This window comes from Myotis nattereri (genome assembly GCF_964212035.1).
Source record: "Myotis nattereri genome assembly, chromosome: 8".
Classification (NCBI taxonomy): domain Eukaryota; kingdom Metazoa; phylum Chordata; class Mammalia; order Chiroptera; family Vespertilionidae; genus Myotis; species Myotis nattereri.
In genome coordinates this window covers 6760069-6782755 of record NC_138083.1, presented here as the reverse complement: position 1 = coordinate 6782755, position 22687 = coordinate 6760069, and the positions used below count along the sequence as shown (strand labels likewise).

The 22687-nt window shown below is 44.7% G+C and overlaps 1 protein-coding gene across 1 annotated transcript in view; it reads right to left on the bottom strand.

The window, feature by feature from the left end:
* The window catches only part of LOC308523658 (serine/threonine-protein phosphatase 4 regulatory subunit 1-like), a gene marked incomplete at its 5' end in the record, with an annotated part of 69873 nt that extends 47781 nt beyond the window's left edge, over positions 1 to 22092 (bottom strand). The window contains 4 exons of the mRNA XM_081097680.1: positions 6635 to 6796; positions 8166 to 8278; positions 21367 to 21417; positions 22066 to 22092. Of these exons, the coding sequence (XP_080953806.1) occupies positions 6635 to 6796; positions 8166 to 8278; positions 21367 to 21417; positions 22066 to 22092 (353 nt within the window). The remainder of the gene's footprint in view (positions 1 to 6634; positions 6797 to 8165; positions 8279 to 21366; positions 21418 to 22065) is intronic.
* Between the last annotated feature and the right edge of the window lie 595 nt (positions 22093 to 22687).

Sequence of the window (22687 nt, the reverse complement as noted above, 5' to 3'; positions counted from 1 at the left end):
TCAAAAGAGGACATACAGAAGGCCTAAAGACATATGAAAACCTGCTCAAAGTCACTAATTATACGAGAGATGAAAATCAAAACGACAATGCGGTACCATCTCACACCTGCCAGAATGGCTATCATCAACAAATCAACAAACAACAAGTGTTGGAGAGGATGTGGAGAAAAAGGAACCCTTCTGCACTGCTGGTGGGAATGCAGACTGGTGCAGCCACTGTGGAGAACAGTATGGAGCTACCTCAGAAGACTAAAAATGGAACTCCCATTTGACCCAGTGATCCCACTACTAGGAATATATCCCAAGAAACCAGAAACGCCAATCAGAAAGGATATATGCACCCCTATGTTCATAGCAGCACAATTCACCATAGCTAAGATTTGGAAACAGCCTAAGTGCCCATCAGCAGATGAGTGGATTAGAAAACTGTGGTACATATACACAATGGAATACTATGCTGCGGTAAAAAAAAAAAAAGGAACTCTTGCCTTTTGCAACAGCATGGATGGACCTGGAGAGCATTATGCTAAGTGAAATAAGCCAGTCAGAGAAAGATAAATACCACATGATCTCACTCATTTGTGGATTATAGAGAACAACATAAACTGATGAAAAGGGACAGACCCAAAGACTGAGAAACAGCGATCAGGCTATCAATCCCCAGAAGGAAAGTAGGGGAGGGCGGGGGTAAGGGGAAGAGATCAACCGAAGGACTTGTATACATGTATATAAGCCAAACCAATGGACATGGACAACGGGGGGATGGGAGCATGAGTTTGTGTGTGGGGGGGAGGTTGGGGATTAATGGGGGGGATGAGGACACATTTGTAATACCTTAACTAATAATAAAAAAAAACAACAACACTTTTAAATGTTAAAAAAAAAAAGTTAAGCATCCCTCACAAGAAGAAAAAAGAACAGCAATTAAATTGCCCAAAAAAAATCTCCAAGGAAAAAAATGATGTAGATTAGAGCAGAAATTATTTAACTAGAAAATAAGTATACAATAGAGACTATCAAAGCCAAAACTTGATGCTATGAAATAACTAATAAAGTTAATATTCCTCTGATAAGAATTATCTAGGGGGAAAAAATAAGAAAGGCAACAATAACCAATAACAGGTTGGGAAATGGGGCCATACTACAGATATCATGGACAATAGAGAGAAAATTACCACTTTCCAACACATAATGAAATAACAGACCTAAGCAGTGATTATTTGAGACCACTAACATCATTAGAGGAAGGTTGGTGAGGAATTTTACAATGAAAGCATCCAACACCTGTGCCCACAGCTCAATAGTAACATCTCTAAAAGTGGGGCAGCCAGACGTTGTTTCCTGATGTTCTGTAATAAGTACATAAAACAACATATGAAGTAGTGTTTAAAAACAAAATTTGATGAAGAGCATTATGCTAAGTGAAATAAACCAGTCAGAGAAAGACAAGTACCATAGGATTTCACTCATATGTGGAATCTAATGAACAAAATGAACTAACAAGCAAAATAGAGACAGACTCATAGAGAGGAGGTAGACAGCTGTCGAAGGGCAGGGGAGGCAGTGTGGGGGCGATAGAGGGATTGAGCACAAAAAGAAAAAAAAGAGAAAAAGCCATGGACACAGACAACAGTGGTGTGATTGCTGGGGGGAGGGGAGCTGAGGAAATTGGAGGAGGGTATGTATATAGACTTGACTTGTGGTGATGAACATACGATACAGTGTACAGATCTGTACAGGTGTAGAATTGTGCACCTGACCACTGTATAATTGTGTTAACCAGTGTCACCCTAATAAATTCAATAAAAAGGAAAAAAATATAAATTAAAAAATTAAATAAATAAAGAAAAACAAGATTTGAAGCAGAATCTAATCAAGTCTCCAAATGTAATTTTCAGTTTACAGAAAACAAGGGAACATGTTAAATTACACTGTGAGAATAATCACCAACAAATCCAAATTGTGGAAAACTCTACAAGACTAATGACCCCTTCAATAAATAAATGATGTAGGAAGAAGATGAGAGGGATAACCAATTAGAGATTTAAAGAGATTTAAGATCAAAAGGAGAAAACTGTAAAAAAACACACACAAAACTCACTTCAGAGACACATCCACCTAATGAAATGTGCGGACCTTATTTGGATCATGATACAAACCAACCAACCATAAAAAGACAGTTTGAGACAGCCAGGGAAAACTTAACATGGACTGGTGGACTAGCTGGCATTACTGCTAATTTGGCTGAGTGTGATAATAACACTGCAATTAGGTTTAAGTCTAACTGGATAGAATGATATAATGTCTCCGATTTCCTTTACAATATAAATGCACAAAACTTCTACAGAGAAAATGGTCACATTTTATTAGGGTTTTAAGATAACCTACATAAATGGAAAAATATAACATGTTTATGGATTGGAAGTCTAAATATTGTTAAGAGGGCAACTGTCTCCAAATTGACCTACAGGTTCTATGCAAACCCAATCAAAATCCTAGTAGATGTTTTGTTTTATGAGGATCTGATGAGCCTATTTTGAAACATATGGAAATGCTCGAGAATAACAAGTCATGCCCTGGCCAGTGTGGCTCAATTGGCTCATTCCATGCACTGAAAGGTTACCGGTTCGATTACCAGTCAGGGCACATGGTTGGGTTTCAGGCTCAATCCCCAGCAAGGGCATGCAGGAGGCAGCTGATCAATGTTTCTCTCCCAAACTGATGTTTCTCTCTTTCCCCCTCTCTCTTCCTCCCTCTCTAAAACGAATAAAAAAGTTTTTTAAAAAATAACAAGTCACATCAAAGAAGAAAAACAAGGTGGGAAGTCTTGCTCAATCAAATATCAAGACTTACTACAAATCTAAAGTAATCAAGATGGTATGGTGTTGGCTGAGGAGAGACAGACCACTAGAAGAGGGGTCAGTCCAAAGACTGTCATAAACAGGTACTGGATTATAGCAGGGGAGGCACCCTAGAACACTGGGAAAAGAGTGCATTTTTGATAAGTGGTATTATGACAATTACAGAAATGAAGCTGGACACCACTTTCACACACTGAACCAAAATTAAAATCAGATAGATTATAGGCCTAAATGTGAAAGAATAAAGACTAAAGTCTTTAGAGCAATATAAAAGAATATGTTTAAGGTATTGGGGTGGAGGAAGACATTTTTTAAAAGCTTCAAAATGTGCTAAGGATCAAGGAAAATGTGGATAAATGTAACTACATGGAAATGAATAGCTCTGGTCACTAAAAGGACACCACAAGGAGAGCTGAAACTCAAGCTACAGGGTGAGGGTAGATGGTTACCATACAGAACTGACAAAGGTTTGAAATCTAGAATACACAAAGAATCTGTACAAATCAACAGGAAAAAGACAGACAATCTACCTCCCCACCCCCAACAAAAAATTTAAACACTTCACAAAAAAGAAAAATAAAGAAATATAGAAGTCCAACAAACATATGAAAAGATGTTCAAACTTCTAAGTAAGAAAAACGTAAATTAAAATCACAAAGCGATATTGTTATATATATACAAACACACTGCCAGATTGGCTGAAAATTTTAAAGCTGACATTACCAACTGGCAGATAAATTGTGGGACAAAGGTAGGACTGTAAGCTGATGCACCCACTTTGGAAAACTGGCACTGTCACTAAAGTAGGTTAGGGTGCTCATCACACAGTAGTTCTCTCCTGCGTATACAGAAATGCCTACTATGTGCACCTAGACACAAAACTGTTCCTAATAGTGAGAAAACAACAGTTGATGGAAAAACGTCAGAACACTGTTGTAAAAGAATTAACTCAAACTGCATGCAAAACCACAAAGTAACATATCCTACAGGATTTCATATATGTCAAGTTTAGAAACAATAAAATAAAATTATATTATCTGAAGGTATATATTTAGGTGCTAAAAGTGAAAGAAAATTAAGGATGTGATGAAGATAAAAGTCAGATGGTGGGTACTGCTGGGCAGGAGGAAGTGATGGTCAGGAATGGGGGGCAGACTTCTAGGATGACTTGAGTAATGGCTACATAGGTACTTGCTTCATAAAAATTCCTTACACTTTACATGTATATTTTATCCAATATCTCTGTGTCATATTTCACAATAACAGAAGTTTTACAGAAAATTAAAGAAAGATTAAAGCCCTAGCTGGCGTGGCTCAGTGGATAGAGCATTGGCCTATAGACTGATGGGTCCAAGATTCGATTCTGGCCAAGGGCACATGCCTGGGTTGCAGGCTCCATCCCCAGTGTGGGGTGTGCAGGAGGCAGCCAATAAATGATTCTCTCATCACTGATGTTTCTATCTCTCTCCTTCTCCCTTCCTCTCCGAAATCAATAAAGAAATATATTTTTTAAAAAAAGATTAAAGAAGAAAAATCATCTGATAATCTCTATCGATGTGAAAGAAGCATTATATAAAATTCAGACCTCATTGAGGATTTTTAAAACTCGTAGTAAGTTTATTCTATAAAATAAATTACCTGTACTCTTCACAGATGTCAACTATATCATAAAAGGCAAAGACTGAGAACTATTAGAGATTCAAGGAGACTAAAGAAACATAAAAATTAAATGCAATATATAATGCTGGATTGGATTTTGGACCTAAAACCCAAACAAAAAATCTGATATATATCCCAGCCAGTGTTGCTCAGTGGTTGAGTGTTGATCTATGAACCAGAAGGTCATGGCTTGATTCCTGGTCAGGGCACATGCCTGGGCTGTGGGCTCAATCCCCAGTAGTGGGTATTCAGGAGGCAGTTGGTCAATGATTCCCTCTCATCATTGATGTTTCTATCACTCGCCTCCCTTCCTCTCTGAAATCAATAAAAAAATATTTTTTAAATCTGATATAAAGGACACTATTAGGACAACTGGAAAATTTTGATTGAAATCTTTATATTAGACAATAGTATTGGGTCAAAGTTAAATTTCCTCATTTTTATCATTGTACTGTGATTATACAAGTGAACGGTGAATGTCCTTGTTCTTAGAAAAATGCACAATGAAGTATTTAGAGGAAAGGCAACATAGTATCTACGACTTACTCTCAAAAAAAAAGTAAAACTATAGAGAGAATGAAAAATCAAATGTGGCAAAATGTTAACAATTGATGAATCTGAGTAAAAGATATACCATAATTGTTTCTATTCTTGAAACTTTTCTGTGTGAAATTATTTCTAAAAGTCTAAAAATAATCTCTTAGCCCTGGCCAGTGTGGTTCAGTTGGCTGGAGCGTTGTCCCATGCACGGAAAGGTCACGGGTTTGATTCCCAGTCAGGGCACATGCCTGGGTGGTGGGTTCGATCCCCAGTCCAGGCGCGTGTAGAACAAGGGGGGAGGACTTACTCTACCTGACACCTTTAAAACAAAGGTGGCAATGCAGAGCTCAGATAACAGATAGCATTTTCAATAAATGGCACTGGGTCCACTGGATACCACATGAACGGAAATGAGACTGGACTGCTACCTCGCATTATACACAAACACAGAAAGCAATTCCAGGTGGACCATCAATCCGAATGTGGAAGGTAAAACAAATAAAACTTCAAGAAAGCAATATAAGAAAATATCTTGGTGGCCTTGGGGGAGACAAATGTTTCTTATACATGACATGAAAAGCACTAACCATAAAAGAAAAAATGGATAGATCGTGAACTACATTTAAATTAAGAATTGCTCATCAAAAGACGCCGTTCAGAGTACCATCATTTTCCGATCTGCAAAATTGGGATAATAACTGGACTCATTCAGTAGCAATTGCTGCAAGCCTGTGATGATTTAATAGATGTAAAGACATGGAATATAATTTTTTAAAGTTAGAGTGAATGGAAGGTAAGAAAAGAGACTCTGAGTGGCATCCAGTCTTTACAGATTCAGAATGGTGTCCTCGGGGGAAGGCGCAAAGGAAGGTGGCAGGGAGAGGAGTCCAGAACAGGAGACATGCAATGGTCCGTAAGGGGAAGGAAAGGGTGTGTGTAATGGGTGGGAAGGAAGATACAGACAGAGGCATATCTGATGGAGGGAGTGGACAAGAAGAGAGACACTCTCTCTGAGACAGGAGGGAAGGGTGCTTTCAGATACAGATTGGGGCAGATCGGATATCGAAAGACATGCCTAAGTTTCTGCTTTCTTTGTGAAACAAGAGTCAAGGTCATCTGCTGAGAGTAGGAGGCATAATCTGAGCCTGGAGTAGATTCCAGTCAGCACCACAAGGGGTGACATCAGATGGGGCAGGGCAAGCTGCAGCAAAGTCCCTGAAGCACGGCGCAGCAATAGGATGAGCCAGCAAGACTCCAAGGGGTGTGTCCCAGTCACCCATGCACTCTCCCTCTCCCGGTACTGCACATGGGAGAGAAGCCCAGTTACAATCCTCATTATCTAAACACCATGAAATTTCACCTACACTCCCTTCCTGACTTACCAGGTGGTCAGTAAAACAATAATGAGAATAATGGAAAAGCCTAATATAAATGAACCCCAGCATCCTGGAGACAGCCCGTAGGCCACCTGATCCATGAGTCCCCACAAAACTGTTACAGAGAAGTGATCACCAGTGTCAGCCTAAACCAGACACAACAAGGGTGTGAACATGCGAAGGACAAGCGGAGCTTACCGGTCGAAGACGTTATCGCTGAAAGCATACTTCTCCAGGCGAGTGAGGGGGGGCAGGTTATCCTGGCCTGGGACGTCCAAGAAGGCTGTCACCCTCATGCTGTCACAGTCTGGGCCATAGTCTTCAAATCCAACTAAAGGAGAAGAGGGGAAAAACACACTCCTAAGTGTGCATGTACAGTGACAAGTCACACCTGGGCAGAGGCATGGCCTTGCAGCCTGCTGTGCACTTCCACAGCCCTCTCCAGCTGAAGTCTCTGAGGACTGCAAAGTTGACCATCATCTGAAACAGCGGTTCTCAACCTGTGGGTCGCGACCCCTTTGGCGGTCGAACGACCCTTTCACAGGGGTCGCCTAAGACCATCCTGCATATCAGATATTTACATTACGACTCCTAACAGTAGCAACATTACAGTTATGAAGTAGCAATGAAAATAATTTTATGGTTGGGTCACAACATGAGGAACTGTATTTAAAGGGCCAGAAGGTTGAGAACCACTGATCTAAAACAAAGGGCGGGCTCATCATCCAGGAGAAGGTGATGAGACCAGAGTCATAAAGAAAACAGAATGCCCTTCTAGTGTCATTGGTCCAATGCCCTAGTCACCTCTCCTTGCGGATGGGGCACCCCTCTACTAGGGAACTTGGAAGCAAGTGACCAAAGAAGCTCACCTATGAAAACGGCCATGGAGTTCTGTGCAAACAGGTTTAAAATTGTCAAAAGAAAAACAAGTTTGAGCCCGTAAGCAAGAATCTGACAGAAAGCATGCCCATGTCTTGTCTTGTCTTAAAAGTGCCTGTCATACAGCTTCATCCACTCCATAACTCAATGCCCAGGGACCCACACACCTGACTTGGCAACACCCAACCAGACCCCCACATGGATATCTGCAAGCTCCTCTGACTGCCTCTAGCCAACAATGAGCACTAGTCACACAGATTCTTCCTCCTCAAGCCTGGGCTTTCCTTCATGCCCAGCTAAGAACAGGCACCTCCTTCCATCCAATGGAGTGGGGTGGCTGAGCCCAGGGGCACTGAATTGGATCGAGCCCCAACTACTACTTACCAGCTGTGTGACCAGAGGAAGTGACTTAACCTCTCCACGCATCCATGCTGTCCTATGGAGGCTGGCTATAAAACCTCACCCTCACCCCATCAGGATGTTGGGAAAATGAGTTCATGTGGGAAAAAGAGTTGTGGAAAGGGGCCTTCAGTTATGACGGGAGTGGGAGGAGGGGTAGTCACTCTTGAAAAATCAAAACCACAAGACTTCCCTGGCTGGTGTTTCTCAGTGGTTAGAGCGTCGGTCCACACACCGTAGGGTCATGGATTCAATTCCTGGTCAAGGGCACGGACCTGTGTTTCAGGTTCGCTCTTCATGGGGTGCGTGTGGGAGGCAACCAGTCGATATGTCTCTTCCATTGATGTTTCTCTCTATCTCTCCCTTCCCCAAACTTCCCTTCCACTCTCTCTGAAAAAGCAATGAAAAAAATATCCTCAGGTGAGGATTTAAAACAACAACAACAACCTACAGGCCTGCATGACCTCTGACTGTAGAGTCCAGACTTACACCACCTGCAAAGTGCAGGAGCCCCACTGAGCTACTGGGAAGGTCACTGTCCAGATTTACTCCAATGTCAGCATCCTAGCAAGCAAAAAAAAGAAGCTGTTCTAAAGAGACTGTAACAATCCAATAAGCATGAAATTTCATGAAACAATCCTGCTGAAGATAAATAGGCAATAAAATTTTTCAAACAATACATGGTTCCAAACCATCAAGAAGAGGAAGCGTTAGCAAACACAATAAATGAGAATTTGCACCTCAAGATTACAAATATTAGAAAAACTAGAAATAGATTACCAAATAATTATGCCTAGAATCAGCAGGACCAAAAAATAAGATATCATAATGTCGTAGCCAGTTTGGCTCAGCGGACAGAGCATCAGCCTGAGGACTGAAGGATCCTGGGTTCAATTCCTGGTCAAGGGCATGTACCTCAGTTTGCTCAATCCCCGGCCCTGGTCGGGGTGCATGCAGGAGGCAACCAATCCATGTGTCTCTCTCACATCGATGTTTCTCTCTCTCTCTGTCTCTCCTCCTCACCTTCCACTCTCTCTTAAAAGAAAAAAAAAAAAGTCAATGAAAAAATATCCTTGGGTGAGGATTTAAAAAATATTCTATATAATAAAAGGTTAATATGCAAATTGTCACCTTGGGAGTTTGACCAACCTGGAGTTCGACTGCCGGCAATGACATGCACTGACCATCAGGGGGCAGCGCAAAACGAAGGAAGGCCCTGGCCAGCAGCCAGCAGCCAGGGGAAGGAAGGCCCCAGCTGGCAGCCGGAAGGCCCCAATCAGCCCTGATCACCGGCCAGGCCTGGGGACCCAACCCATGCACAAATTTCATGCACTCGCCCTCTAGTATATCTATCTATCTAATCTAATAAAATACAAACATGCAAATTGACCGTACCTTTGCTACACCTTAAGCCACACCCACCAGCCAATCAGAGCGACTATATGCAACTTAACCCAACCAAGATGGTGGCCGGCAGCCACAGAGCTGGAGAGAGCAGGAGGCTTGGTTGCTCCAGTGATGGAGGAAGCCAAGCTTCCCACCTACCGTGGCCGGCTTTGAGCTCCACTCAAGGCAACAAAGTTTCAATTATAGAAGATAAATAAACCCCAGATACCTGTTTTCTGCCGGCCGTGGACACAGAGCTGGAGCGAGCAGGAGGCTTGGGTTTCCCCTGGCGATGGAGGAAGCCAAGCTTCCCGCCTGCCCTGGCCGGCTCTGAGCTCCACTCAAGGCTACAAAGTTTCAATTATAGGAGGTAAATAAATCTCAGAATAAAAAGAAAAAAGAAAAAAAGGAGAGGCTGGGAGCTTCCGTCGCCAGGGTGCTTGGCCAGCCTGAAAACGGCCCTCAGCCCCTCACCCAGACTGGCCAGGCAACCCAGTGGGGACCCCCCCCCACCCTAACGGGGGTGTGGCCAGCCTGAAAACAGCCATCAGCCCCTCACCCAGGCTGGCCAGGCACCCAAGCGGGACCCTCACCCTGATCCGGGACACCCTTCAGGGCAAACCAGCCGGCCCCCACCCGTGCATCAGGCCTCTATCCTATATAACAAAAGGGTAATATGCAAATTGACCCTAACAGCAGAACGACTGGGAATGACGGGTCGCTATGACAAACACTGATCACCAGAGGGCAGACGCTCAATGCAGGAGCTGCCCCCTGGTGGTCAGTGCGCTCCCACAGCGGGAGCTCTGCTCAGCCACAAGCCAGGCTGACGGCTGCCAGCACAGCAGTGGTGGGGGAAGCCTCTCCCACCTCCTCAGCAGCGCTAAGGATGTCTGACTGCAGCTTAGGCCTGCTCCCCGCTGGCAAGTGGACATCCCCCAAGGGCTCCCAGGCTGCCAGAGGGATGTCTGATTGCCATCTTAGGCCCAATCCCCCAGGGAGCAGGCCTAAGCCAGCAGGTGGTCATCCCGAGGGTTCCCAGACTGCGAGAGTGCACAAGCCGGGCTGAAGGACACCCCCCCAAGTGCACAAATTTTTGTGCACTGGGCCTCTAGTATTTATATAAAACCCTAATATGCAAATAGACCGAATGGCAGAACAACCGAATAACCAGTCATTATGATGTGCGCTGACTACCAGGGGGCACGCGCAGAACATGGCAGGTGTCAGCCACGGCAGGATGATGGAGCAGGTGAGTGGGGGCACCAGACCAAGGTGGGGCACCGGTTCTGTCATCGCTGCAAGCCTCTGGTGGTTACTAAAAATTCTTTGCTCCCACGTGCAACAGTTGTGCCCAGCGCTCACACCTGCTGCCGGCGCCGGCCCCACTCGCACCCGCTGCTGGAGCCACCACTCGCACCCACAGCCAGCGCCCAGCACCAGTCCCAATTGCTCAGTGCCATCAGTGGGTGCGAACGGCAGCTGCCGGCCCCGATCACCCCTAAGGGCTTCTCTACCCCCTCCCTGCTCCTGAGGGGCAATCAGGTCAGCATCTGCTGCTGACACCGGCTGATGGCGCCGGCCCTGCTCACACCCAGTGTCGCCAGCCCCAATTGCTCCACACTGTCAGTGGGCGCAAGCAGGCCCGGTGCCATCAGCGCATGGGAGCAGCAGCAGCGGGAGCAGGGCTGCTGGCAGGCAGGGGGTCTGGGGGCCGTGGTGGGAGGGGCCAGGTGGGGGTGCGGAGGATGGGCCGAGAGCCACCCCGTGCCCACCACAGCCTTGCGGCCCACAGTTCCTTTCAAGGTGCACGAATTCATGCACTGGGCTACTAGTCCTATCTAATAAAAGCGAAACATGGTAATTAGCGTATGACCGCTACCCTTCCCATTGGCTAATCAGCAAGATATGCAAATTAACTGCCAGCCGAAATGGCGGCCGGCAGCCAGGCAGCTTGAAACTAACATGAGGCTTGCTTGCTTCAGTGACAGAGGACTCCAACATTCCCTGCCTGCCACTGCCGGCCTCTGAGCTGCAACTCTAAGCAACTATGTTACAAATATAGAAGCTAAACAAAACCCCAGAAACCTGCTTTAGTCTGCCGGGCTTCAGCCAGCAGGATCGCAACATTGTTTCAAATACAGAAGGTAAACAAAGGCCAGAAACCTGCTTTCAGCAGTGGAGGCCTAAGAGCTGGAGCCAAGCCTCAAAGCTAAAGCTGGCCCAGAATTAAAAAAAAGAAAAAAGAAAAAAAGGAGCAGTTGGGAGCTTCAGTCACCCGCCTGAAAACAGCCCTCAGCCCCTCACCCAGACAGGTCAGGCACCCCAGTGGGGACCCCCACCCTGAAGGGTGTGTGACCAGCTGCAAACAGCCATCATCCCCTCACCCAGGCTGGCCAGGCACCCCAGTGGGGACCCCCACCCTGACCCAGGACACCCTTCAGGGCAAACCAGCCGGCACCCACCCGTGCACCAGGCCTCTATCCTATACAGTAAAAGGGTAATATGCCTCCCAGCACGGGATCAGCGGAGCCGAGAGGCCTCCCGGCACCTGGATCAGTGTGACAGGGGGCAGTGCCCAAACCCCCTAATCGCCCTGTGGCTCTGTGTGTGACAGGGGGCAGGGCCACAGCCTCCCTATCCGCCCTGCTCTGTTCGTGACAGGGGAAGGCGCCCCAACCCCCTGATCAGCCCTGCTCTGTGCCTGATGGGGGGAGCTCCCCAACCCCCTGATCGTCCTGTGGCTCTGTGTGTGACAGGGTGCGGCGCCCCAACCCCGATTGGCCCTGCTCTGTGTGTGACAGGGGGCAGCGCCCCAATCCCCTGATCGGCCCTGCTCTGTGTGTGACGGGGTAGAGCCATAACCTCCCCATCAGCCCTGCCCTGAGTGTGAGAGTGGCGGCGCCCCAACCCCCTGATCGGCCCTGCTCTGTGGGTGATAGAGGGTGGCACCCCAACCCCCACCCCACGGGCCCTGCTCCGTGTGTGATGGGGTAGAGCCATAACCTCCCCATCGGCCCTGCCCTGAGTGTGACAGTGGCGGCACCCCAACCCCCTGATCCGCCCTGCTCTGTGTGTGACAGGGGGCGGTGCCCCAACTCCCCTATTGGCCCTACTCTGTGAGTGACAGGGGGCAGCGCCCCAACCCCCTGATTGGCCCTGCTCTGTGCGTGACAGGGGTTGGCGCCACAACCTCCCCATCGACCCTGCCTTGAGTGTGACAGGGGGCGGTGCCCCAACCCCCCAGTCGGCCCTACCCTGAGCGTGATTGAGGGTGGCATCGCAACCTCCCAATCCGCCCTGCTCTGTGCATGACAGGGGGCGGCGCCCCAACTCCCCAATTGGCCCTGCTCTGAGCCTGACCAGGGGCTGCACCTAGGGATTGGGCCTGCCCTCTGCCACCTGGGAGCAGGCCTAAGCCAGCAGGTCGTTATCTCCTGAGGGGTCCCAGACTGTGAGAGGGCACAGGCCGGGCTGAGGGACCCCTCCCTCCCCCGCGAGTGCACAAATTTTTGTGCACCGGGCCTCTAGTCTATACTAATAAAAGGGTAATATGCAAATTGGTCATGACGCCCTCACAGTCATGACAGGATATCCTAATTAGTCATGACCGGATATGCTAATTAGTTATGACCAGTATGCAAATTGACCATCATTCCAACATAATAAGAGAGGGATATGCTAATTAGCCCTGATATGCTAATTAGTCACAGCCAGCATGCAAATTGACCATCACTCCAACACACAAGATGGCCACCCCCATGTGGCCACAAGATGGCCTGCAGGGGAGGGCAGTTGTGGGCGATCAGGCCAGCAGGGGGCGACCGGGCTGGCAGGGGAGGGCAGTTGTGGGAGACCAGCCCAGCAAGGGAGGGCCGCTGGGGGCAACCAAGCCGGCAGGGGAGGGCAGTTGGGGGTGACCAGGCCAGCAGGGGAGGGCAGTTGGGGGGCGATCGGGCCGGCAGGGGAGGGCAGTTGGGGGTGATCGGGCTGGCAGGGGAACAGTTAGTCGTCGATCAGGCTGGCAGGGGAGTGGTTAGGGGGTGATCAGGCTGGCAGGCAGAAGCAGTTAGAGGCAATCAGGCAGGCAGGCGAGCTGCTGGGAGCCAGCAGTCCTGAATTGTGAGAGGGATGACGAACTGCCCATTTAAACTGTCTAAACGGGTAGTCAGACATCCCTCAAGGGGTCCCAGATTGGAAAGGGTGCAGGCTGGGCTGAGGGACACCCCTCCCCGCCCCCCCCCCCCAGTGCACGAATTTCATGCACTGGGCCTCTAGTATATAATAAAAAAAGAGGAGAGTGTGGGGTTGGGAGGAACAGGCACATTTGAGAAAGAACCAGGTAGAAATGAAAAACAGAAACAATTTAATAAAAAATTCAGTAGCTGGCTTAAATAGCAGTTTAGACACAGTTCAAGAGGGAGTTAGTGAGATGGAAGACTGATCTGACAAATCACCCAGAACACTGCACAGAAAATAAAGAGTTGCAAAGTACTTGACAACAATTAAGGCACATGAAAAACGGAATGCTAAGGTCTAAAATAAATTCAATATAAATTACAGAAAGAGGGGTTAGTGAAAATAGGAAGAGGCAATACTTAAAGAGATTATGACTAAGAATTTGTCAGAATGAAAAAAAAAAAAGTATGACTGTCCAATTTGAAGAATTACAAATCTTGAACTGAATGATTAATAATAAATCAATGCTTAGATTGTAGAAAACCAATGGCAAAAATAAGCATCTAAAGAAAACAGAAAAATTAAAGAGTATATCCCAGATCTCTCACTTACACGATGTTAGAGGCAAACATACAATCAGTAGGAGTATGGGATCTTGAGTCAAAATACCTGATTGTGAAAGCCAGCTCTGTCTCTTGGATAAATATCTCATCTCTGATTTTGTTGTCTCACCCTAAAATGAATGCCTACCTCAGATGATTGGTGTAGTGTAGGTTAAATGACATCAAACAGAACAACAGTCACACAGACATAGTTATATAGCATGTGACACACATAAGCACTCTGAAAACATCAGCTGCTAGTATTATAATTAAATTATTGATATTGTTTATGTTTCTATCTCCAGTGTTGAGAGCAACCACAACCACTAGAAAGTGTGCATGTGTGGGGAATGGGAAGATGGGGACCTCCCGGAAAGAAAAGCATCAGTGAGGAGACACCTCTATGTTAATTCAGCCCAGACTCTGTCTTGTCTCCTAATCATGCATTTGTGTGGAAAACTCCACAGCACAGCTAAGGCTGAGAGAACTGGGCTGAGATTTGGGATACCATCTCCTACAGAAGAGACAAAGGTAACAATTTAACCTCCATCAATTTAAGCACCTACTCAAACAAAACAAAACAAATCAATACTCTTTGAATGCATACTGGAGAATTCAGAGATTTTATAGCACATAATAGTCACAATATCCAGGTTACAATCCAACCTTTCTCAATAAACAAAACAAAACAAAAAAAAAACAGAAAAACATGAACTAGGTAAAATAGAAAAAAAAAAATCAAAACAGATTGACCCTAAAAGAACCTAAATGTTGGAATTTCAGACAATGATTTTAAAGCCACTATTATAAAATGCTTATGGATGTAAAGGAAAAATATGCCTAAAATGAATGAAAACATAAGGAATCTCAGAAGAGAAATGTTAACTATAAAAACACATCAAATGAAACTCAAAAATTCATTGCATGGATATACCAGAACACAGATAATAAAATAATGCCCCCAAATTACCCATATTTGGTAAAAGAAATAAATGTACATAATCAAGGATCTCAACAAATCCCAAGAAGATAAACACACAGAAAACCACACATAGATACATCCTAGTCAAACTGCTGCTAACAGAAGATGATAATCTTGAAAGCAGCAGCAGAAAACAGCCATTACATACAAGGAGTAATGATTCGCATGATCTCTGACTCCTCACCAGAAACAATGGAGGCAGAAGACCTTGGAAACACATATTTAAAGGACTGAAAGAAAAAACTGTCAATCCGCAACTTCAAATCCAGTGAAAGATCCTTCCAGAATTAAGATGAAATAAAAACACTGTAAATTTAAAAAGAACAAAAACAAAAATCCTAAATTGTTTTTATTTAAAACAATTTTAATATGTTTTTATTAATTTTTCGAGAGAGAGGAAGAGAGAAAGAGAAATAGAAACACTGATGAGAGAGAAATATCAACATTGATCGGCTGCCCCCTGCACACCCTCCACTAGGGATCGAGCCCACAACCCGAGCATGTGCCCTGACTGGGACTGAACCAGTCACCTCTTGGTGTAGGGGTCAATGCTCAACCACTGGTGGGGTATTTTTTAAATTTTTTATTTATCTATTTATTTTTATTGAGGTAACACTGGCTAATAACACTATGTAAATTTCAAGAATTTATTTGTTAGCGCGCCCTTTAAACACAGCCAGTCAATGTAATCTACAGAAATGCTAAGAGAAATTCTACAGAATGAAAAGGAATGACAATCTTCAAATGAAATCAAGAGCATTGGAAATGGCAAATATGTGGGTAAATTTTTAAAAAAAATATTTTTCCTCTTAATTTCCTCAAAACATATATGATGCTTAAAGCAGTACAAAGCAGAAATTATAACTTCATATTGTGGAATTTATAACCTTGCAGATGTACTATATAATAAAAGGTATAACACAAAGTAGGAGGGGAATAATTGGAACTATACAGTTGTCAGGTTTCAACGTTTTACATAAAGTGGCGCATTATTAACTCTAAGTAGACTGTTTCTATCTCTGCAGCTAAACTCGGAGGCCCTTTAAACCCTGGGACTGTGTCATATGAGCCTGGAACACAGCAGACACTTAATAAATACTGGTTTCTATAGAAATCAGTCTCCGGAGACTTTGATTACCAAGATTCAATTCATGAGAGTCTAGCAGCCCCTGAGAAAGCTGAGAAAACCTAGTTTCCACAAAAATGAGGTGCAGCAAGTAGCCTCAAGCTGCCTGCAGCTGCACCCACGTGAGTTATAAAGCAGCCGAGACATTAATTCATTCAGTTCTGCTTGCAAAAATGAGAGAGCTGAGCTTCAGAAAAGAGAGAAGGCAGATCAAAGACTATAATATAACTGCTAAAATAAAATAATGAATTCTAACATTCAATATAAAGTACATGACTTATTCAAAAATATCCAATCATCCTAATGAATATAGTAGAATTAAATTTTGGTAATACATATTACGTACAGAAGGAGGGGCAGAGAGGAAAGAGATGTAAAATTCATCTGAAATAGTAAGAAATCTGAATTATGGGGATTTGTTTTATTTTAAGAAGTGGAATTGCAGCTTTAATCCCCTCCAGAACAAAGAGAACCAGCCTCCGTGCTATCACTGATGGGCCCCACACTCAGACTGCAGCTCAGCCCCCAGCCAGCCAGGCTGCAAATCTACAGCCTGTCACCTGGCCTCCGAGGATAGACAGCTTGGGACAGCACATCCCCACGTGTGACACATGGAAGGTCTACTCAATGTCACTAAATCACACAGTGGGAAAATTATCCCTGGTTCATTCTGATTAAATCAGAGGAAGCTGCTCTTGGCACTGGTGGATGAGCCCTTCCCGGACACTGGTGAATCTCCTTCTAACACAGAGCAGGTCTCAGGTTTGCAATCTTTGCAAGAAACTGTGGTCAGTCTAGATTTTAATTATGTTATTTTATTTTTGTCTTTTATTTTTGTGAAATTTCGTGTCAAACAACTGACACAAGTCTTGTAAAATGTGTTTAAATTAAAAAATTATCTGACATAAAGAAAAATATAGGTGGTATATAGATAAAGCAGAAATAGGAACAGCAGGACACAAATGGCTGGCTTCTGAAAAACACTGCATTCACGGAATCCAAGAAAAACATTCCCATCAATAACATCATGTTCATATGCGAACAGCAGTGCCTTTTATTCCAAGTACTGAAAATCAACTTGCTTTTTTAATATACAGGTAATCATTTCCTCTTGTGTCACTCACCATCATAGCCCCTTTCAAAATGAAAAAATCCTACATGAGTCCACATTCATAAGATTATCTGTAATATTATTACTATTTACCTGGAAACAATGTACTGGATTTTTTTGAACTACAAATAAAAGGGCCGGAGTTTACTAAAATGGACATGCAAGAGATATTTGGGTTCACCGGCTACCAAGTGAGTGACCAGAGCCAGCATTATCTTTAAGGCAATTTTGAAGGCATTCTGACCAGGTACTGAGATTAACAACCTCTTCCCAAGATGTTTTAGTATTTTCCTTTTATAAAGTCTTCAAAGACAAACTAAATTCATCAACAGCTGATGAACTATATAATAATACTAGAAGCCCGGTGCATGAAATTCGTGCACAGGTAGGGTCCCTAGGCCTGGCCAGCGATCAGGGCAGATCAGGTTCCCCGCCTCCAGACCTCCCCTCTGCCTCCAGAACTCCTCCATCTCTCGCTCCCTCAGCACCCCGCCACCACCTGGTGGTCATGTCCTGCCATGTTCCACACCACCCCCAGGTGGTAAGCACATGTCATAGCGAGTGATCGAACTCCTGGTCTGCCAGTCGAACTCCTGAGGGGACAATTTGCCTTTAATTATATAGGATAGCAAGATTTCTCAGCTTCAGCACTATTGAAGCGATTATTCTCTATGTGGGGCTGGTACACTGTAGGGTGTTCAGTTCACTAGATACTAAGAGCACCCACACTCTCCCCAAGTTATCACTATCAAAAATGTCTCCATGCCCTAGATGATTTGGCTCAGTGAATAGAGCACCTGCTCACAGACCGAAGGGTCCTGGGTTCAATTCAGGCCAAGCGTATATACCTCGATTGCAGGCTCCATATCTGGCCCTGATCACGGGGCTGTGCAGAGGCAACCCATAGATGTCTCTCTCACATTGATGTTTCTCTCTCTCTGTCTCTCCCTCTCCCTTCCACTCTCGCTAAAATTCAATGGAAAAATATCCTCAGGTGAGGATTAACAACAACAAAAATGTCTCCAGACATTGCCCTGTGTCCCTAGCTGAGAACTACTGTTAGAGAGAAAGACACACCAGGTGTTAAAATCTAGACCTACACAGTTGCCTGAGCAGCCCCTGGTGAGTGATGGTTCCACAGAGAGAGAGGTTTCGGGTCAGCAGGAACGACCGGACCCACCTTTGCCTCTCTGACCTCAGCTCCCACTCTTCCTTTTGCCGGTCATGCCCTTTCTCTGGCCATGAGACTCTTTGTTATCTCCCAAACGATTCAGTCACTTTCTTGGCTAAGGGCTGTTGCCCTGCCTGGTATCTCCCACTGCCTAGACTTCTCCCCAAGACATCCTCTCTGATAACTTCCTTCTCCTCTTTAGAATCTTTGCCCATTCATTCTCTCAGCGTGGTCCTCCCTGACCACCTTATTTTGAAACTGCAAGCCTCCCACCCACACTACCCCCCGCCTTACCCTGACCTACATTCTATTTTTCCAGAGAACTCATCACCTTCTAACACACAGAATGTTTACTTCCTATGTTCACTGTTTACCAGCTGGTCCACTCCCCCACCTCTGCCCCTGCGCCCTCTTGTGTATTGTTTAAAATACGAAAAAGAAAAAGAAACATTGACTGTGATTGCCCTTATGTGCTTTCCATGCCATGACGAACTTTTGAGTAAAAGCTGCTTTCACAGTTTCTACCCCATGTTAGGTTCATTGGCAAGTTTATACAGGACATCACTAACCCTTTACCAAAAATGATTAGTAATATAAAGCCAACAGAGACCATCAGGAGAAAAGCTTGCAAGAACTATCAGTGTGATTCACAGGGTGGGTAGCCTCTCCATCACACCTTATGCTCAGCACCCTGTCCCCTGCCCACACCACCTGCCACCATGTTTCCTTGAGCCGAATGGCCCATATCCCAGCGACTCTGTTGCATCACACTCAGCAGCTATGGCCGCCACCTTCCCTCCAGGGGACAGTCCAAGTTTAGAAACCCAGCTAATCATCTAAGAGATATACAGCTCACCTCTACTGTCCAACCAAAACCAGGTGGTCCTGAAGCAGTAGTCTTGAGCTTACACAACCAAAGACAAGACTGAATCTTCTTCAATGGGGTCCTGATCAGTTTGCAAAGAATAACAGAGTCTAGCATCCTTTGACCCTGATGTTAGATAACTAAGGGGGAAAAAGGCTCTTCCCTGATCAACAATCTCACCAGAAAAACAATTTCTGGAACCTACAACTCAGGGAAAACAAAGATTTACCCTCCTCTATGCTAACTAGTTACTCAAGGGTTACCTTCTAAAAATAATGAACACTGTCAGTATATTCATCATATAAAGCAGACTGGGCATAAAATAAACTGGATGAGGATGCTCCAGTGAAAACACACAATGGGCCCAGGAGCACCTGCCTATGTGTCAGTGGTTTTCACAAAACTCTAATCTGTTTTAAAACACTAAGTACGAATTAATGTTTTAAGTACAATGCTAAGTGAATGTGTTTACAGGTTCAAAGTACAGCAGACACAATCTAGTAAAAAGAAAGAAAATAAATTGTATAGGTCATTTTGCATCAAGAAAAGGATCAAAGATCTAGTACAAAAATAGAAAGATTATTAAGAACGAACCCACCTCAAATATACTATCTTCTGCATGGCTAACTTCATGTGACAACAGTAAACCGTAACTCAATATTCAATAGAGGACTAGTGATCAGAGATGAAAATGACATGGTCCCCCGACTCCAAAAGCTCCCAAGGGAACACGATTGTCATACACATAACAACCCACAATTCTCCAAAGCAAGAGCCACAGGATAAAGGTATAAATAAACTGGGGAGGTAGCCAGGCCCAGTAAGAAAAGGGAGAAGGAGATGCTTCGCTAGAAGTGACATTTGAGTTAGGTTCTGAAAATCAAGTAGGAATCTTGATCTTGGGAAGAAAGAGGATGTGGGCCAGGGACAAAGAACATTCCAGATGAAGGAGAGAACAGGGTGGAGCAAAGTGCACTGAGCGTCTCCTTCCTTCCAGGAAGTCAGAGATTTCCCATGAGCCACCGAGCCCTGACTAAGCAGCCTCACTAGAACTGGTTATAAGCCAAAAGGTGAGAAAAAATAAACACAATAAAACATACCCAGTGAGATACCTTTATTGGCCCAGATGTGAACAGAGGTAGAGACAGAGGCAGAATGTTACAGCGAGTCTAACCCGGCAAGCATTTTCATTAAGAATCCCTTCTCCAGGCATTCCCAATATTTACGATTCTCCATTCAACATGTCACCCTGTCACTATAACTCTGGGTGAGATATGCCACCCTGAGCCAGCCCAATTATCCATTCGATCCAATATCTGTCTCTGACACGGCACTGGGGGACATTGGTTGGAAGAACATGATAGATGTGGCCCACTCTGTCCGTCTTAAAATGTGTATTGTGTATTGTGTAGGGGATTAGTGGGTCACCATCAAGAAGGAGGTTATTTAGTCTATTTGCCAAATTTGTACTTAAAAACAACCACAGAGGAATGTGTTAATGTAGAACTTACATAATTGATCATTTCTTAGAGCTTCTCATTAGCCACTCTTCAATGAACAATAACCCAGTCTCTGCATGAAAATGATTTGGGGGGAACCAGAGTAAATCATTCATTAATGTGTTATTTAAAGTGGTCTCATTGTTCTTGCTAACAGGCTTATAAATACAAATGCAGATTCCTTAGTTGGGACTACCTCTAACAGGGTAGACCAATCTGACCCATCTAAAAGATAAAGAACACTTCTGATTCTTCACTGGCTTTGAGGGAAAACTGATGCCGGCAACAGTGCAGGTCCTTGTTGACTTAACTAAATTTCAACAGCAAGTTGCACAGGCAAACTTTCTCCATAGAAATGCCATTCTCTAACAAGACCCAGGCTGATTTATCAGCTCTTGTATAAGCAAATCCGGCCAATGCATAACGCTTCATATTGCAAACCTCTGAGGGCCACCGATGGTTATTACCAGCACTACACAATAGCTGGCTGGAAAGACCAACTTAATTCATGAGCAGCCGTCCTTTCTACACCGTGCATACATGGAAATTCCTCTTTGATTTGTGGCTTTAATCACAGTTTCCAAAACCTGTCATTATTTATGAGTCTGACTTTTATACTGACGGTCAATGGGAAACATTTACTCCAGTTACCTGATAGGAAGGAACTCTGCAGTCCAGGCACATCGTGTGCTCCATTTTGTTATTGCACACCTGTTTTCCTGCCAACTCACCGGACTGGGAACAGAGTTGGAGGAGTCTGGAGTGCTGGAGTCTACCTTGTACTAATGAGTGGAACAATATTACTTAAAAATGCAGCGACTTCTCTAGGCTGCCTCAAGATAGACTGGAAAAGAAAAGAAGGTTATAAAAGAAAACAACCTATATGTGCATGTGGGTCTCTATCTTCAGACTGTTCAATATATTTGAAACTATCAAGTAATGCTGACCAGCATGAAGTCACCTCTCTACTGACCCCTTAACCAAACTGCTGGGAAGGTGGCCTTTGTCCTCCTGGAAAGCAGCCAGCTCCGCCCTGGATGCAGCCAGTCCCACTCCTGTCCTACACCTCACGCCCCGCACCCATCCGCCTCCATTCTGCTCTCTGCCACCCTTCCCTTTTCACTCACTCATTCCCCACAGTTCAGTTATGCTCCCTCATACCTTGATTTTAAAAAATCAATATTTGGGGGAGGGGAGGATGAAGTATAACATTCATACAGAAAAGGGTACAAATAATGAATTTTCACAAACTAAACACATTCGAGTAACCAGCATTCAGCTCAAGAAAAACTACTAGCAGCATTTTCTAAAACCCCTTGTGCTCCCTCTACTCACTTCACCCCCAGAATGACCACTCTCCTGACTCTTTACCACCTAGATTAGCTTTGCTTGTCTTGTCCTTTGTATCCACAAAATCATGTAGTTTGTACCTTCTCTGTCTGGTTTCTTTCACTCATCGTTACGTTGGTGAAGTTCATCCACATTCTCACCTACAGCTGGAGATCACTCGCTCTTACAACTGCGTAGTTTTCCACTGTGTAAACACAACCACAATTTATAACCCGTTGTGCTCATGATGGACGTCTGGGTGGGTTTTAGCCTTCGACTATTAAGAATAGTGCTCCCATAACCATGTCTTTCTGAGAGCATATGTCATGTTTTGTTGGGCATATAACCAGGAATGGAATTGTTGAGCCATTCAAATCCTTCTTTTAAAAAAAAAAAAAAACAAAACATTTTCAGAGTAGATAGAAATAATGCAAATGTGTTCTGGGCTCTTGTACCCAAGAACAAAAGCAACTGACCTCAACCTTTCCAGCCCTTCCAGCCACTGGTTCTTGAAAAGCGGCATCCCCTGCCAGGCTGTCAGCTCCCAAGAGCAGTGGTGGTTTTTGTACCACTGCCTGCGTTACTTCCTAAAACAGAAATCCCAGCAAAACATCCCTGGATGCCCTACTGCCTCTCAGGTCAAGTCTAAGCCCTGTGGCTGATGAGGCATTCTTCCCTGGACGCCCCCAACCCCACCTCCCCAGTCTCATCTCACTCTTCCCT